Here is an 18,918-nt window from a genome sequence, read left to right as displayed (position 1 = left end):
CTGTGGAATTCAGAACACATGATCTGTCTTCAGTAGATAAATTTCCAGGGATGAAAGAAAACCTAATGCTTAACTTTTTAAAGAATCACTGAATGCAACATGTGGACCATGTTAGGAGACTGATCAAAACAAACTGGGAATGGGGGCACAAGCCTGTAATCCCAGCATTTAGCAGGCAAAGACTGAGGAGGGTCATGAGTTCAAGGTCAGCTGGAGCTAAGAGCTGTCTTGAGGCTAGCATGAGATACATGAGCTTTTGTGTCCAAACCAAACAGTTGAAAACACAGGAAACTTGGTCGACAGCTCTTCAAAACCCTATCCCTTCATTCCGTGCTTATAGTTAATGCCGAATCTCTATCTTTTATATATACTGAAGTGTTTATAAAATTATAGTCTTGAGTTTGCTTCAAAATTACCTTCATATGAGGGAATGGTTGAGATCACATTAATGAGGCCGGCCAGGAGTTAGACTGTTGAAACTGGATGTTGAGGCTCTATGTATATACTTTATACTGTCCATCATTTAAAAACAAAATTAGAACCATAATGGTACTATAATTAAAAAAAAATCAGCAAACCTGGGTGATTTAGAACCACCAGCCTGGCATTCAAATGGAAAGGTTCAACCCGGTATAAGTTATTCACACTGTCTTTAAACCATGGAAATAGTCAGTGTAAGCCGATCCAGTCTGGACTTAGTGTTATGTGTCATCAGCCACATCAAATATTTTATAAATGTCATTATTCTTGAGCACATTAAAGTTAACAAGCCTGTATTTAACACTTTTCAGAATGCATTATGAACGCATTTTGACAACAAGCACATAAAGCAAATAGGCAGATGGGGGTTGAGGCTGAACTCTTACTTTATCTGACCCAAATGGCAACCCAAAACGGATGCGTTCTAAATTTAAAGACCGCAGAAAAAAGGGATACAAATTAGCTCAAGTACTCGTTTTTATAAAAATGTATTTTATTTTAAAAAGAGTCTATAAAAGTAGAAATCACATACAAAAATACAGATTACTGCGACATGTTGGCAAAATAGCTCCCAGCTGGACTTGAGTAAGGAAGAACAGGAACTGTATGTCTGGGGCAGCTGGAGGCCAGAGTCCAACCAGAGCCCACCGTCAGCCCATCACTAATCTGTAAACAATAGTTTCAAGTCGTAGTTAGCACTTTAACTACTCGGGAACTGTAGCATGATCATTCTGGTGTTACACTTTTTAAACTGCTCTTTAGGTCTGAGCAGCTAGATAAAGGCACTTCATATTATTGTTGTAACAGTAAATTTTTTTGATGAAAAAGTTAATAGAAATGTATTGTGGCTCTGTCATAGTCAAAAGAGGTAACTGCATTGATTTTTTTTCATTTTCTAAGAAACACAATTTGATCTTTTTGCTTCTGTCTATCAGATGTTAAAAAATGCATCTGTTATCAGAAGGTTTAATGCCCAGTGAGTCTTAAAAACTTAGGTGACGTGCACGTGGTGCCGGCCGCTCGGAAACTGTCCACGCACCTGCTTCTCGTGCATTTCTGATGGAGAGAAACCAGCGGTTCTACCTAAGGAACTTTAGATCCAGGAACCTAATGGGCAGTTTCAAGCCATTGTTGTGAAAGACCACTTAAAAGGGTTTCAAGTCCTTGATTGCAGAGTAATATAAAAATAACTGCACCGCTAAAGGAAGAAACAGCAAACAAGATCAGCTCAGAATTCTATCCGACTTCTCAAGAATGCTGATTAGAATAATACCATACTTCTAAAAACAAAGCAAGTAATTTAAAAAGCTAAACAACCCACATAACATACATTGATTATAAAGTTAAAAAAGCACAATTAGATTTCCTCACCTAATTTAGGATTCTGGGAACATAGCATATAGTACCTAAAACCATTAAAGACTACTTCATATTCACCTGACTTTGGGAAACGGCCCTATGAGGCTTCAAATCCAATTCCGTCCTTCGGGTTGTGTCTCTGTTTCTCATTTAGAGTTCAAGGTACACTATGCAGGGCTATGTTTCTATTACACTAACTTCACACCTGCACCAAAGCTGAAATGTGTTAATTCCCAGAAGATTGCCTCAAACGCTACCAGCCCGTGAGTCTTTCCATTTAGCTCACCACACACAGCTTATTGTTCTTCAAAATCAAGTTTTATAAAATACTGAATAATTAAATAGATAAAAAGTTATGACAAACACCATGGAAACTGTTAGCCAGGGGTAATTTTAAAAATGTGATTCTAAATAGACTTAATCTGAAGGGCACTTGGAAGAGTTGGCTCAAATTTTGCTTTTAAAAAGCTATTTTGAAATAACAGGTTCACCTAAAATTTCCAAAGATGTAATAACGCATGGCCTCTGAGGGCACAGCACTGACGGAATTGTCTCTGTATTCTTGAAAAAGCAACACTTTATAGTTCTCCCTTGCAAATGGCTCCCTAACATACACGCATAATGAAGGCTAAGGTAAAACCAATAGGAAAGGTAACCAAGGTCTCCAGCAAGTGGATTTGCTGCCTGTGTTCCTCATTCCAGAGGAGGAGGAGACACCACCCTGCAGCAAGCACTTCATACACAACTGGGCTTTTGCAGAGTCAGTCGGCACTTGATACCCCAAATCTCCGGGTGCTTTTTGTTGTCCATAGTTGGCCTTGCAATGGTGGTGAAATAGGCACAATTAATCTGCAGATGAGGAAGGGCTTCTCTCAACAGCTGAAGGGTGCCATCCGGCACGATTCCAAAGACCTGCAGTGTTTTTAGTGTGGGAATTTCTCCGAGTTCACTAGAAAAGGAAGAGAACATGTCAGGATGTATGGCAATTATTAGACTAGTTATTATAACCCATTGTTTATAATTTGTATCAGTCTACAAAAATGCAGCCTAAAAACATTATAACAAATGATTTAAGGAAGTAACACAGGGAGATAAAAGCTGGGAAACACAGCAACCTAACCCATGTGGGTATAGGAAACAAGCCTGTGTGTCTTATTCCATGTGGCTCCTGTGGAACTATGAAGTTCATTACTATTTTTAATCGGACTGGATTTGCCTCCTTTCTCCATTCTTGATCTATACAGACCTCTGGAAGGGTTACTGTGATCTGAGCTAGTGAGCTAGTAAATGAGGAATGGTAAAAGTAAATGTTTCACTGTGGTGTCAACTGGAACCACCCCAAGATCCATACAATGTAGGAATCTGGCCATGACCTTTATTTGAACTAGGCTCTCTCAACAGAAGATACCAGCAGCATTGATGGCTTCTTAGTAATGATGCAGCATTAACAAAACCTTACTGCAGCAGAACCCACCAGTGACTCCCTCAAGGTATTTTTCACATGGGACTATATAGGCCACAGATGAAAAAAATGGGGTACCAATTTACAGCAGACAAGGACCTCTTCTCTCTATATTAATCTTACTGATGGGGCAGACCTTTTTGTATGTCTTTCATGTTAGGTGACAGACAGTTGTGTTAACAGTGAGATCTGGGGTCACACAAAATTGACCCTGTTTATCCAAAGAAAACATTGTGTGGTTTTGGTACTGATTCTTCTTAACATTGGTTTGTATGCCCAGCTTCATCTCTCCGACCTGTGTTTGCTTTAGTTGGGACACAGTGCAAAGTCTCAGGAAGGGGAACATTTATTTTGGAAATTCAGCAAAACCCCTTGGAGATCAGTGTGCACAGCAGTGACCTTTTGTTGTCACAGTCAATACTTATTCAAAGCAAGTTTGTACTGTCACTTGGCTGCCAATGTCTCAGCCTTCCAGCACATTCCATGCAGCATCCAAGACATCCTTCTGAAGGTTCAATCAGTTCATGCCACTTACCTGCTCCAGAACTACTGATGCCTTCTGAATGGTTCTAGAAACCATCTGTGCTGAACAGGCTCCATGCATCTTCCCATTACCCCTCTCAACGTATGAATGGTACAGGCAAGCACCACAATATTTAGTGTGTATTGTGGAATACAAGACAAACGGCAAATAAAAGCACTATCTAAAAATAAGTGTCTTTGTTTCTAAGGGGCAGTGCGATCAGGTCATAAGAGATCAACATGAACGTCAAGAGGGACACATTGCATCTTTAACTTCTGGAATGCAGAAACAAATACAAAGGCTGTGCACTTAGACCAGGCTATCCCCATCAACACCAAAGATGACAACAATCCTTAGAACAACGCCCATGTGTAGCATGAATCTTAAAGGTCTTATTGGCTCTGTGTTTCTTATTTACTAAGACTGTTTAGAATTTCGTCTACACTTATGTGAAATCAGCATTTGAGAACAGGGTCATACTTGGGAGAACTCAGGTTCTGGGATATCCAGGCAGCCAAGCTGTGAGTCATTGGCAATGGATAATATCTAAAAGAAGAACTGGGTGGGCGTAAGAAAAAGAAGAGTGACGGCAGATGGCAGAGGAGGAAGCGTTTGTGCCGCAGCACAGGGAGAAAGTTGGTGAGGAAGGCTATCACATGGTGCTCGGCATCACACGTGAGAAGGGAGCTGTAGAAGATGGGACAAGACGCAACAACAAAACCCTCCACCTCTTGTGTGTGTAGGCCACAAGGCAGAAAACGAAGTCGCAAGCAGCTCTGACTTTACAGTGGAAGAGAAAAGGGAACCGTTTACAAGCCGCCCTTTACTTTGTGTAAGATAATAAAAAAATGGCTTATAAGGCTCTTTGTTCAAGTTTAATAAAAGGCATTCATCACACAAGAGGCTGAGGCTGGATCATAGGCCAGCCTGGGGATAAATACTGAGACTCGATCTCAACAACAATAAAAAAGACACTTATAAACTTCGAGGTTTTCTTCTTAGCTCATCTATACAATCCTGTTTCCCTTTAAATACAAAATGCCTTACCCAATGACCTTTTAACTCTCTTAATTTTATATCAGTTTTCCCCCCAAGTTGGGTTTATCATGGACCAAGAAATAGGAGATATTTGTAAGAAAATTCAGTGGGAACTAAGAGCAACAAAGGAAAGGGTGACTACAGCAGGCAGGGGTCTTCAGGGGTGGGGCGCTAAGGCTTTGGAAGTATTTTAGAACACTGTCAAAGACTCATGTTACTTTTCCACTTCTGAGATCAGGCATCAACTATTTTGCTACGTAGATGGCTGTTCTGTGGATAGTACCCTTGAGACACACTGAGATTTCTATGAAGAACTTCAAAGGCATCAGTTGCCAGAATGACTAATCTTAGGAAAAGGACACCAGTGAATTCATCTTAGAACATCTGCAACACACACCACTAGTATTTACATGATGCTCAAAGAGACATCCTGATGTTCAAGGACAACATCTCATTCCACACTGCTGCTCTGATGGGAAACTAAAGCGCTGGATGGTATTCTTTCTTTAAAGATCAGAGTTTGACAAGTAACTCTGCTGAGGTTCACACCTACGTTGAGGGCTTTAGGCTCATGCTCTTCCCCGCCGATCCACGTGGGGACTACTATGCAGGTAAACCAAGATTCCACTGGATAAATGTGAGGGAATATAGCCTTCCCCTTGCCTCTGCTAGAGGGAAAGCAAGCATTTAAGTACTGCTTAGCTTCTTTTCACAGTGAAGGAACAAACCCAAGACTCACAGATTTGCTTGAGAAAAGAAACCAGAAAAGAATATTCTCCTATCTTAGGAGGTGCCCAGACAGATGTGAAGCCCAGATGGAATGAATGAATGACACAGAAACCTTTTTGTGTGGACACTGGAAGTTCCTAGGTGTTCTGGATGCTACACAACACAAGCAGGGATTTGTATCAGGGTTCCATGCAATAAATTTGAGAGACCCAAGAAAAATCAGAATCCTTTTTAGGTAGTGTTTTTCCAAACAGCATACTACTAGCTAAGGCTCATGAGACTAGTTAAAATGATTAATTCAGTCACATAATTACCAGACTTCCCAATTTTACTGAACTCTCTACAGAACATTTATTATTGAAATTGTATGATCTAATCCATATTAAAGAATTAATTTTTAAAAAAAATTCACCATTTTTAGGTAGGAAGAATTATTGTTGACATTCTGATAGCAACATAAATAACAACAGTCTTACTCAAGTCATATGACCCTGCTGCAGTAAAAAGAAGGGTACTTGACCACGTGTAAGATATTGACCTCTCGTGGTTTTCAATGAAATGGCTATGCATTTACATTTGGTATAAGGAAGACTATTATAGCCCTTTGAAATGAAATAAGCAATACCCGGAGATAAGAGACTTAGTTTTCATGGACCTACATAATATACCCTCTGTTCAGATAGCGTCAGACTCTCATACACATGTACCAATTCTTCACTTTCCTTGGTCGTCTGGGACTCTCATCACTAGACTATAGAACTTTTCCTGTAAGTCCAGACACAAGCTTTAAGAATGAACAGGAAACATCTGAAACGATCCCACTCACATTGGGTCTGCCTCCCAGGCTCACAGTGAGTTCCTTAGCGGTAAAAGCTTCCTTTTGTAGGTCCTTCACAGATACTAGGACAGCATTCTAACACAGTGATGCTGACAGTTAAATAATAAACGTTAATGAGCTCAGTCAGTCCAACTTTGTCAGACAAACATTTTGTGAACTATTTTGATATTCCTTTCCTAGACATTTTGTAGCGTATTAATACTAAGGGTCACACTGTGAACATCCATTACTAATGATGGCTTTTACTAACAAGTATTAGTTCCTGCTTTCCACTAGCATAAACAAACACAAAACATACTTACAGTAGAGTTTCAGGTATTATATCATAGCACCGGCTGAGTGAGAGGTGTTGGAGGTAGTTGAGTTGAAAAAATTCTGGAAAGCAGTCATTCTTTAGCATGATACTGTCACTGTAACAGGAAGGAAGGAAGATTCAAAACCAATTCGTAGGTTGAGAGTACTACTGCTTAATCCCTTCATTAGCTCCTTTCCCATGTCAAAAACAACCAACAGATTTCCAAATTTTGATTGAAAACAAACAGTACCTTAAGTCGAGGCGGACAAGGTTGGGGCACCGTTTAATTATGGTACAAAGATCTAGGAAAAAGAAAACAAATGTGATGGTCACCGCCGCTGTTAAATAAGGAGGGTGGAAAGGGTATCTGCGTTCGCTGCTGTTCTTCAACAGCACACTGGAAGCGGGCAGCAAGGCAGCTAGCAAAGTTCTTCAAGTAGAAAGTTCCCTGCCGAGAGAAAAGCCACGTGAGCCCCCGGGAATCTACTGTAACTGTTACAGGAGCTGAGGGAACCCTAGATAACAACTATTTATGTAGCAATAGTAACAGGCTGGAAAAAGAAAGGGCAATCCCAATTCATGACAGCCAACAAAACCAAATGCCAGTACATACAGGCAAATGATATTCTATGAAGATGGCTCTTCAACTTAGTCACGGGAATCTTATTTATTCAAAAAACTGTTGTACCATAACTGTAAAAATGAGTTTCCCGCTGAAATTACAACCCAGTAAATTCCATATATGTTGAAGTTTTAAATGCATTTTTCAAGGAATTATTTGCAGAATCTTGGGTTAGGTAAGGAATGTATAAACAAAGAAACACCACATAATCTACCAAAAAAAAAAATCTTAAAATTCTACCATTTACACCAGGCATGTTTGTGCACACTTGTAAACTCAGGACTAGCAGAGGCTGAAGAATTGTTGAAAACTATAGACCAGTCTGGTCTACACAGCTAGTTCTAGGCCAGCCAGGGCTAGACAGCGACACCCGGCCTCACAAATAAAAACCTAGCAAAAAATCTGCATGGGAGAGCATTTAGAGAAGTACCAGAAAATGTAAGAAAAGGATAAACAATAAATCAAGAGCATCAACATATTTGTAAAACAGATACGGAGCAGGAAATACTTAAGTAAATAGCTTCTTGGGCTGGAGAGAGGCTCAGGAGGTAAGGCTGTCAAGCCTGACAACTCGAGTTTGATCATCCCTGGAACGCACATGGTAGAAGAAGCAGGACCCAGCAAGTTCTCTGATGCCCACACATTTGCCCTAGCACACTCCCCCAGAGCCTCCACTTTGCAAAATAAATCAATGTAAAACAAACGCCAGGAAATGTTTTGCATGAAAAACAAAATACACGTAGATACACAGTGCACTGTAATCTTAATCTGGTCAACACACACACACACACACACACACACACACACACACACACACACACTCATATAATTAGAGCAAAGGAAAACAGCTTGAAGGAAACACTGCGAATTGTTAATTGCTGCTAGCCAGTGCTGACATTAGACACTTTGCAGAATTTGGAAGAGAATGACATGAACTGAGCTTCTTAAAGCAGAAAAAAAAGATGTTCCTTATTTAAAATTGATGAACTCCATTGAATGTTTACTCGCATAGCTGTACCAGTGGCCACATACTTCCCCCTACACTTCACAGTTTCAAATGCCAGTGACTAGTGGAAAGTCAGACCTGTCACTGCTCCACTCCCCACACTCCACTGGCTTCTTCCTTCTGTGCTGGCCACCTTACCTTTGCCACCTTCTTGAGAGTACATTAGCTCTCATTCAAGGCCTTTAGCCTTGTGGTCCTTTGTTCCAGAATGTTCTCCCACAAACCTCTGTGTATTTTCTTGTCTAAATAAGAGGTCCTCTCTTTGATCACTGCATCTAGTTCCAGAATGTTCTTCCACGAACTCCTATGTATTTATCTCTCATGCCATCAGAGGTCCTCCTCTGACCCTTCTAGTCCACCCATCCACCCTGCTTCATCTTCCTCCTTATATAGTTTCCTTTCTCTATATTTTATTTATTCTTCTCTCAGACATCCCAACTGCAGTTTCCCCTCCCCCCACTCCTCAGCCCTCCCCCACCTCCCCACTCCCTCAGATCCACTCCTCCTCCTCCTCCTCCTCCTCCTCCTCCTCTTCCTCCTCCTCCTCCTCCTCTTTTCAATTCCATTCATACCATTTAGGAAGTCTGCTCACCGTGGATCTGTCTGGCTTTGTGCATTTTTATGCTATCTTGATTTCTCCACTTAGAATTTAAAGTGTTTAAAGGGAAAATGTTGAAGCACTGTGTAGGGAGAGTGACAGGAAATCAAGACATGGCCGCCGCTCTTTACTCTGTCTCTTTGCTGAAGACAGTCATTTGCAATGGTGGTTGTTCAAATGTGATTTCTTATACAGGGAATGGACTTAAACCTCTGGCCAGTCACGAAGACCACTTACATTTCCTATGGTCTAACACATCTTACTCATTATTAAGCCCCAGAGAAGGAGTTTCCAAATACTACTTAAATGTTAAGAAGCGTTTCAAGATGTTTGGTTCACATCTCTTTAAGCATAATAAAAACTTCAGTGAGAAATTACCAGCCGGGCGGTGGTGGCGCACGCCTTTGATCCCAGTACTTGGGAGGCAGAGCCAGGAGGATCTCTGTGAGTTTGAGGCCAGCCTGGTCTACAGAGCGAGATCCAGGAAAGGCGCAAAGCTACACAGAGAAACCCTGTCTCGAAAAACCAAAAAAAAAAAGAAATTACCTACACCCAGGTGAGCCAACAACACCCTCGGGACACCAGACAGGGTTGATTTGAGCACCTAAATTAATTTGACTTTGTGCAGCCCGGACTGAATATTAGCTGGAGACTGAGCTATGAAGCTGTTAAAAAAAAATTCCTTTTGCAACCACTTGTGTGTGCAAATTAAGACTCTCAGTGTCATACACACAATACAAAGCTCAGCAATGTGTTAGGCTTTAATCAGTACCACAGCTGCTACCTACCCAACTTCAAATGCCTGTGTTCATCAACTCTGTCTTTTAGACTGAATCAAATAGCAGAAGGTGTAAATATGAACCTATAGGCTGGGTTCTAGCAGGAATTTTCAATCTCAACTGCTGACATTTTGGGCCAGATGACTCCCAAGTTAATTTTTCTGTGCTCTTCAGCAGCATTTCTGGCTTCTGACCACTAGATGGCAGCAGAACCCCTGCGCTGAGACAATCAAAACACTGTCCAGTTTTCGCAAAGCTGTTCTTAGTTGAAAACAACTTCTCACAGTATTCCTTTTGTATCCCTGGGGTTTGACTCCAGGATCCCATCTGGACACTCAGAGCCAAGGATACCGAGGTCACTCTGGCATCCTCTTGTCCGCTTACTTATAGAACCTAATATTATAAATGTGTAGTTACACTGAACTGATGAGCGTCTTTTCCAAGAAGTTATTACATGTTCAATACAGATGTAGTTTTTTTTCCCTGAATAGTTTTGATCCCTTAATGATTTAATTAGATGCAGAACCCATGGATACAGAGGGCTGACTCTAGTGCATTTACCTACATTTTTACATCAGGGTTCTTCAGAGTAAGTTTGTTTATTAAAAGTAGTTCTGGGATTGGGGAGATATAAAGTGCTTGTCTGTAATTACAAGGGCTTGAGTTTGATCTGTGGCACCCTTGTAAGAACACTGGGTGGGAGAGCATTCACCTGTAGACTCAGGACGGGGCAGGCAGACACAGGAGGACCCCGTGGGGCTTGTTTGCCAATCAGTGAGAGACCCTGTCTCAAAAAATAAGGTAGGAGGGTAGGAAAGATGGATCTGCGGTTAAGAGTACTTGTTGCTCTTGCAGAGGACCGGCGTTTGGGTCCCAGCATCCACAGGCAACTAAGCTGTAACTCCAGTTCCAGGAGGTCTGCTGCCCTTTCCGGCCTCTGCTGGTACATGTGTGGTACAGGCATGAATACAGGCAAAACACCCATACACATAAAAATAAAAATATATAAATCTTTTTTTAAAAAAAAAAAAGGTGGGGAAGTACTGATGAAGTCACTCAGTGTTGACTTCTGGCCTCCAAGTACAAGTGCACGCATGTGTGCATGTACACACATACACACACACTCAAGTTGCTTTAAAAGATTTGCTGTCTAGATCCTGGACTCATAGCTTGATGCCAGCTCAGGAGCTATTTACCTTTTACCTAACTCTTCCAACGAGCAATTCCTCTGTCGAAGACAGAAATAGCACGTGTACTGGACTAATAAATGAGACAGGGACAGAAACTTCACAGGCATACCATAAAGCAAATCTATTACTGTTACAGCCTCAGTGGCCCCGGCCTCGAAGCTCTAACCTGTTTTCTGGAGGTTCTTTCGGTAGCCACTGAGGTTGAGCTGGCTGATGGTCGCTGATAAATGTGCCACAGCTGCTTGCACATGTTTTTCAGTGAACTCAAAGCACCAGGAGAGATTCAGTTCATCCAGTCTGCATGAGAAAGGGCGATAAGGAAAACGTGAACCCGTCAGAAGGACTAGGGGGACTTAACGCGGCACACCCCAAAAATATAAAACCAGGTGCTTTACCACTTCCTGCACAGACCACCTGTTCTGTGTCCTTCATTTGAAACTGCATTCTCTAAACACCTATGTGCCCGCAACTTACCCAGCGATTAGAGCAAAGGCCGGAGCAAATACTGCCTCCTTTTGGGGATGTGGGTTGAACATTGTAGCCTGTATGTTTCTTTCTCAAACCACCTAAGTTGTTATCAAAAAAGCACCCGGCAACTATCAACTCAAATGTTTTATAAAACCCACGGACTGACTACTAATGGAAGAGACAAAGATGCTACAAAAATCCCTTTCATCCAATTCTTCCTGCGAGGAGGGCCAATGAGTTTCAAAGTCAACATCTACCTCCCTCACTCTGTATCTCTGCTGACTGAATGCAGTCCTACATATTTTGTCTGCCTTGTAACATTCTGATCCAAAGACAACTTGCCTTTGAGAGATCATTAATATAGATACAAATGGAATACCAGAAAGACAGAGACAGTTAATACAAAGAGCATATATGCATGGTATATTGTGTTTGCCATACACCATGGCTCCTCTCGCTTAGCAGTCCATGGGATCACCCATATTACATATGGCTTAGTTAGATATAACACAACCACAGTTGTGTTATAACACATTCCTCCACTTCCCTTTAGCAACAGCAGAGAAAAGGGATCCCTATCCAAGTATCCTTCCCTTACAAACAGACTTGGAGTTTAGCCTGAACGTTTTTTGTGGAAGATACCACATTGCCTGAGTCAAGAACGTGGCATCGCTCCAAAGTCTATCCAGATACCCAGATGCGAAGCTTAACTGTGTTGGATACAGCTCCGATCTTCCCTACCTGCAACAGCTGCTTAGCAGCGTGGCCACGGCGGATTCAGAAAATCCAGAGCACCCACAAAGGTTCAGTCGCAGCAAGTTTTCATTCTGTGCGAGAGTGCTAGAAAAGAGAAAAATGTCAGAGGAATAAATTGCATCAGTGGTGAGTCCTTGTGTGTGTTTGTGTGTGTATGTGTGTATGTGTGGGTGGTGGTGGTGGTGGTGGGGAGCAGGCAAATAAAATTTAATTAAGCACACAAGCTTTTGAGTCAGAGGAGGGCTTAAAATCTCTATTTCACTCTCTCTTGACACAGCAGAGTGATTTGCTCCCGTTACTCAAGTGCACACTGGCAAGGACAGTATCTTTTTGGCAGGGCTAGAAACAAGGTTAAATGATATAATAATGTACTGAAGCATTTGCGCAGTACTTGCAGGGTAAATGCACAAGAAACACCAATGAATGGATGTTTTAAGTTCAAAGGCTTGCCTTCCCCTGATCAGGGAACCTCGATGATGAAGAGCCATTGTTTTGGAGTTAAGTCTTGGTTTGATACTGACTACCTGTGTAAACTTGGACAAGCTAGTCAGCCTCTCTCTGCCTCAGCTTTCACAGAAAGGGGGAAGGGCAAGAGCTCTCTGCAGGCGCTTGCTATCAGAATTACTTTTAACTTAGTATCTGCCACATATTTGCTACCCCTCTTGTTCCATTCTTTCTATCAGGCTTCATTTGATCTCATCCGAATGAGGAGATGGCCTAACTCCTGAGTCTGAATAACCCCACGTGGTGCCTAGCAAATTAATCAAATATGTCTCAATCTGACATGGCTCTTCCATTTTCAGAACCACGGTGCGCCATGCTTCATGGCCTCTTTGCAAACTACCCGTCTCCACAGAAGGCCATTATAATGTAGCCATGATCCTCCTCGTCTCCCTGATTGCCATGCTCCAGCAACTACCAGCTACTTAGGAGTCCAGAAGGGCAGCAGCTTTACTGAGGCTGCTTCAAATGCCCTATCATTTCTGAGATCTCCTACCTGAATGTCGTTAATGGCCAGCCTACGAGTCACTAACTACTCTGAGAAGGCTGTCCTCCTTAGCTTCAGTTAGGCCTCCCTGTATGTTGCTACATAGCCACCAATGCATCTAATGAACACCCTGCATTGTCATTATCTGTCTCACCCATGAATGAGGCACAGACCACACCACACACTGTTCGTTCTATTATCTATCACGCCTAGAGGAGGGGCTGGCAGGTGGTCAGTATTCAAATTTCTGCTGTCTTGATTATCCTGGACAGCCCTGGATATTTGGTATGTCCTTCTGGACATATATATAAGGACACCATAGTCACACAAGAAACACTGACATACATAGCAACTGTCTTTGTGATACAGTTCAGGTGCCACTCACTTGACAATGGGATCCGAAAGTTGCAGGCCTTCCAGGCTTAGATTCTGCAGCTTGGAGCACTCAGACAGAATCCCATGGAGGTTTGACACATTTATCACTGAGTTCGACAGGTCCATGTGCTGTACGCGGAAAGAGCTGAATATGAGGAGAGAAAAGAGGCCCTGTAAGGTGGTTGACCATTCAGATCCAATCTGACCCCTTCCTGTCCCCACATGAGCAGGCAATCACAAATGAGACTAAATACACATTTTAAATACTGAATACAGAGCTGGTCATAAAACAAATTGCTTCTAGCTAATTCCCATCCTCATTCATTTTTAAAACTCAAGATTTTCCAAGTGTAGATGTTGCTGCCAACATGGTCCCAGTAAGAAAATTAATAGGTGGATAGCACAAGAATGAGCTGGGTCCACATGCCCAGGGAGTGAGCCAAGCCTGTGCTGACTCCTGGTTGCTGGTGGGGGCTGAGTGGATGAGCAACAGTGTTTCCTAAGGCAGGGAGGACAGTAGAGGAACCAGTTTTACTGGGAGGCCATGTTTACTTTTAGATATGCTAATGCTGAAGGACTCAGGAGTGCAGGTGTGGAAGCTTTTAGGTCATTAGAACTAAGAATTGTGAAGAGGGCCAGGCTAGTGTAAGGGTTTGAGGATCCCGAGCATAATGTGGGTGCACAGGACACAGCTTGTCTGAGAGCAGCATGTTGGAGGAGGAGGAGGACAAGTCCTGTGTGAACATACGGAGAGGCTAAGGAGGAAAGCTGTCGGGACGAATAAAAGCAGCAGGGAGAGGGATGGACAGTGGAGAGAAGGGGAGGTACTAGAATGGAGACATGTTCTATGTCTTTAGCTTGCTTTGCTCGTCCGTATCTAGCTATTCTTCTTAGGCATCAGATAGCACGAAACCTTAGTATTCCATAATTTGCAGCACCAGAGTAGTATTTTTTCAAAACAGTCTACAAAACAAAAGAAGAAGGCATTTTTTTCAGGTTGCGAATCTGTCCGTGATAGGACAGAAAGCCCATGATGCAAGCATGAAAATACTCCCCCCACTTTGTTATGGATGGGCAGTGGGGATGGAAGCAGCAGGCTTGCATTCTCTGACGGGGCCTTGATCTGGCTCTGGCCCTGGAGATTCACAGCCCTACCTGCTGAGCACTCATACCGGGTGGCTAAATGTGCAGTTTTCCTTTTGGAGAATGGGATGAACCCAGGTTCTTGTATGTGCTAGACAAGTCCTCTAACACTGAGCCACACCCTCAGATGCCCTATGCAAACATCTCTGACCCTAGGGAAAGCCCACCAGTAGCTCTTAAACCCATGCTATGCTTTAAGCCAGAGGCCACGTGGCACAATATGCAACTGACAGCCCACACTACAGATGGTCTGTCACAGGCTTAAGTCTCAACCAAGAAAACAAGGTCTATGAGCTGTTTTCAGCTCAACGTTCAGTCGTTTCTCTTTTACCTGAAACTTTCACCCAATGGTTGCTCCATAAACGATCGTGGGCAGCGGAAGGCGATCACCCCTCGAGAAAGCAAGCGGACAGTCACATCGGGATGCAGATTTTTACCGGCAAGGTCGAGGGACTGCCAGAGAGACTCATCCAGCCTAAAACAGAGAAGGTGCTTGATTTGGTCAACTGGCCACAGTGAATTCTGGGGACCCTGGGGACCCATAAAAGTCACTACAAACATGGAAGCTATGGCCACCAAATCTCCTTAATGCAAATCTGAAGAGCTTCCTCTTCCAAGTTGAGGATGAAATACTAAACATTTCTTGATTACAGTATCAATAAGCTTCCATCTTTCTCTTTCTAGTGTATCAATCTCAATCTAGATTATCAATGCTATAACTAGAACTGCAAATAACTTAGAATTGGAGAATAAAATCCTATCATTAAGTGTAATATGACACGTTTAAAAGTCACTTAAAAATGCTTATTACTAGTTGAGTGAGTTCCAAACTTCCTAAACAATCCTGCTCTCCAAAACTGTTAAGTGTTGATTGGTTGCCACGGTTACCAAGTTCCATGAAAATATAGACAAACGAAGAAAAGCTGGTATTGTTTTGTGAGACACATCGAACACAGAACTAGGAAAACGTCACAGACTGGCTCTGTTCCATATTCATGTGGACAAGTGTGTGTGTGTGTACATATTTATATTAATGTTAAAGGAAAGAGGTAAACACTACATTCTATGTCGGTTCTAACCTAAAAGGGAGGTCCCAAAACTGGACTGCGCTTCAAGCCGTGTTTCTTCTTAAAACTTTCTTTTATTTTTATTTACACGTTAATGTCTGTGTAAGGAAATGCCGTGTGTGTGTGTGTGTGTGTGTGTGTGTGCGTGCGTGCGCGCGCGCCCTCCGAGGACAGCCGGAGTTAGCGGCATCTGTGCGCTGCCTGAAGCGGGTGCTGGGAAATGAACTCAGGCCCACTAGGAAGGCAACAAGCCCTCTGACTGCTGAGCCACCTCTTTAGCCCCTACAATAAGAGTTTTAACATCCACAGTTGAATTCTATTAAGAAAGCAAGAGGAAACGCGAAGTGCACACACATGAGGGGACATTGTAAATGCCTGAGTGCACTAGAAATTTCTCTCTTAGACATATTTGAAATAAATACTCCATTGGCCCGTTTTGAAATAATCTTACTACAAAAAATTTGCTAGTATATGATTTGACTATTGAAAGGTAAGACTATAGACAGGATATCCTTAAGAAAGCGGCATGCTTTGTATCTTTTTCTTGTCCACACTGAAATCTATTTCAAAAAAAAAAAAAAAAATGAGAGCAGATCATTCTTGATTATCTCAGATCTCCATGTCGCTCCTTTCAAAGTAAACAATAGCTGGCTTGATGTTCTAGAACAACCCAGGACAAGTCTTGAAGCATTCACTTTGCCCAATAACACAGTGTTAACGTGGAAAGGGGAAGATTAATTCAGCAGCCACCCAAATCCTAAGCCAACTGTACCTAGTAACGGTTAAGGCTAGGGAGCTAACAAGACCTTAGTCTTATTTTAACTTAGTACTTATTTAACAAAGTACTGTTCTTGACCTGAAGTTTCTTCACCTCATAAACTAGAGTAACACAAAATTGTCACTTCAGCCTGCGTGGAAGGTTAAATTTCCATGTCAGTTACTATTCTAGCACAATGGAGATGATTACTGAACCCAAGGGAAGATGTAGGTCAAGTGCACTAGGTAGACACACAGAATAAACAAGTCTTGGGAGCTAATATACTATCTGAGGATGAGTTCTGGGTTTGGGAGTTTTTGCTAAGGAGTATATTTTAGGTGCTTTAGCCACACCCACACCCACAGAAAAATAACTAAGATTATGGGTATGTAAATTTGCTTGAGTACAATAGCTACAGCTATTTAGTGATTTACACTTGTAACAAAACATCACATAGATCGTATACCTTAAATATGTAAGGTTTTTATAAAGGTTAATAGATTTTCTGCATGATGTGAACAAACATATATCCGGTGGGGAAAAAAAAAAGTTCCTTAGGTGGGGAAGGTGAAATGTAGCCACTACTGTGTAAACTTTTCCATCCCCTAAGAAAACTGCCTAGGCTTGGGCCTGGGGAGTGTATGTAGCTCAGATAAAAGCTGTTGCCTCACAAGTGTGAGGCACTGGGTATAACCCAGAGCACACCAGAGAACAATAAAAACAACAAAAATCCCCCATTTCATCTCTGACACTGCCTTCCTGGTTCACTCCCCACAACCACACACAATTTAAGTGTAGCCAAGAGCCAGAGAAGACTACCACAAATGACCCTTGTTCAGCATGCCTATGAGCCAGGCAATATACTGGCACCTTTCATTTTATCCTTATGACTATCCCATAATGAAGGTGCAATTATGGCCACCTTACATCCAGGGTAGCCAGGCTCGGAAGTGACAAGTAACTTGTTCAGATCATGCAGAGCATTGTGGGAGCCGACAGAGGGTTCCTAGTGAGAACTTACTCAAGGTCTGAGAATCTGAGCTTGCTTTACCCAGCAGGGCTGCATAAGGGGATGATCTGACCACAGGTGTGGTTACCAGGTGTTTGGAAGGGTCTACACTTGGCTGTGCTGTGTGCTTTGATCTTGCAAGGGGGAGGTCTTTTGCCGTTCCCCTTGGCATGTTATAAAAAGCCTTCTGAATAAACCTTCAAGGCTGTTGGGTATTGATCCAGACCCTCCCAAGGCTATCCTGTGTTTCTGTCTTTTTTTTCGTTAACTAGGTCTTTTTTTTTTTAATCTGATATTTTCTTATCTTTCTCTCATAAGAACCCTTCCAGAGGTGAGAGCTGGCCTCCCACAGAGCATATGTAAAAGAGGCTGGGTTCACACTGTCCAAGGTTAGACTTGTAGTCCTCTCCCATGCAGAGCATATGTAAAAGAGGCTGGGTTCACACTGTCCAAGGTTAGAGACTTGTAGTCCTCTCCCATGCTCCTAGCCTGGTCCCCAGTACCAGGCTGTATTGCCACCCTTCAGAACTCCCTTGATCTTAGCACAGCACCTGCCCAAGCAGGTGTATACCTCATAAACAAGTGCAGAGTTGAACACAGGGCAGAGAGGCAGTCAGAAATGGGGTAAAAGATCCATGGGAGACTCCTCCCTTCAACTGGGAAATGAGGAAACAAACTTCTACCTACAGTAAACAGGTGTGTAGTTAGCTTGGGGTGGCTGTGTTCTTCTTGGTTTTTGGTTTCACCAGATTCAAATGAGCACATAACCTTCTTCCTTCCCTCCCCTACTTCTGTGTCCCAAATGTTGAAAAATACTCACGAGAGGCGGTACCACCTCTTGCAGACTCCAGAAACTCTCAGCAGCTCAGGGAGGCACAGGCAGGAAAAGATTCCAAGGAGCAGCTCATCAGGAAGCGAGTCCCAGGAAACACCTATGAGGAGGCAAAATGGGGTTTCCATCATTGAATCCCTCCTTGTCAAAGTCACAGAGTCTCTCCGAGCATTTATCAGGCACATGCCACTTAGCTTAAAGGGAGTTTCAACCAAACTAAATTCTTCATCCTCACATTTATTTTTCCACGCCCTACACTGATTTACACACTGTGGTAGTTTGAACGACATGTTCCCTTATGTTCTTGGACATTTGAATACTAGGTTCCCAGCTGGTGGTGCTGTTTGAGTAGGTTTAGGAGGTGTGACTTCATTGGCACAAGAAGCATGTCACTGGAGTGGGCTTTGAGGTTTCAAAGTCCCATGCCACTCCCAGTGAGCTTTCTCTGCTTCCTGCTTGTGATTCCAGATGTGAGTTCCCAGCCTGTCCTGTGGTCATGCCTGCTGCTTGCTGCCAGGACTCCCTGCCATCATGGATTATAACTCTGTGGAACCGTAAGCCCAAATGAACTCTTTCTTCTGCAAGTTGTCTTGGTCGTGGTGTT

At 42.6% G+C, this 18,918-nt stretch overlaps 1 protein-coding gene across 1 annotated transcript in view; it reads right to left on the bottom strand.

Moving 5' to 3' along the window:
- Positions 1 to 952: 952 nt before the first annotated feature.
- Skp2 (S-phase kinase associated protein 2) overlaps positions 953 to 18,918 on the bottom strand; it is a 29,610-nt gene continuing 11,644 nt past the window's right edge. The window contains exons 3-10 of the mRNA XM_052743154.1: positions 18,303 to 18,414; positions 14,981 to 15,124; positions 13,517 to 13,651; positions 12,129 to 12,227; positions 11,086 to 11,216; positions 6,975 to 7,026; positions 6,732 to 6,839; positions 953 to 2,788 (exon numbers count right to left, since the gene is read on the bottom strand). Of these exons, the coding sequence (XP_052599114.1) occupies positions 2,575 to 2,788; positions 6,732 to 6,839; positions 6,975 to 7,026; positions 11,086 to 11,216; positions 12,129 to 12,227; positions 13,517 to 13,651; positions 14,981 to 15,124; positions 18,303 to 18,414 (995 nt within the window). The 3' untranslated portion in view covers positions 953 to 2,574. The remainder of the gene's footprint in view (positions 2,789 to 6,731; positions 6,840 to 6,974; positions 7,027 to 11,085; positions 11,217 to 12,128; positions 12,228 to 13,516; positions 13,652 to 14,980; positions 15,125 to 18,302; positions 18,415 to 18,918) is intronic.

The sequence above is a fragment of the Peromyscus californicus genome, unplaced genomic scaffold (genome assembly GCF_007827085.1).
Source record: "Peromyscus californicus insignis strain IS unplaced genomic scaffold, ASM782708v3 Scaffold_18__1_contigs__length_77618521, whole genome shotgun sequence".
In the NCBI taxonomy this organism is placed as follows: Eukaryota; Metazoa; Chordata; class Mammalia; order Rodentia; family Cricetidae; genus Peromyscus; species Peromyscus californicus.
This window is presented reverse-complemented; position numbering and strand designations above follow the sequence as displayed.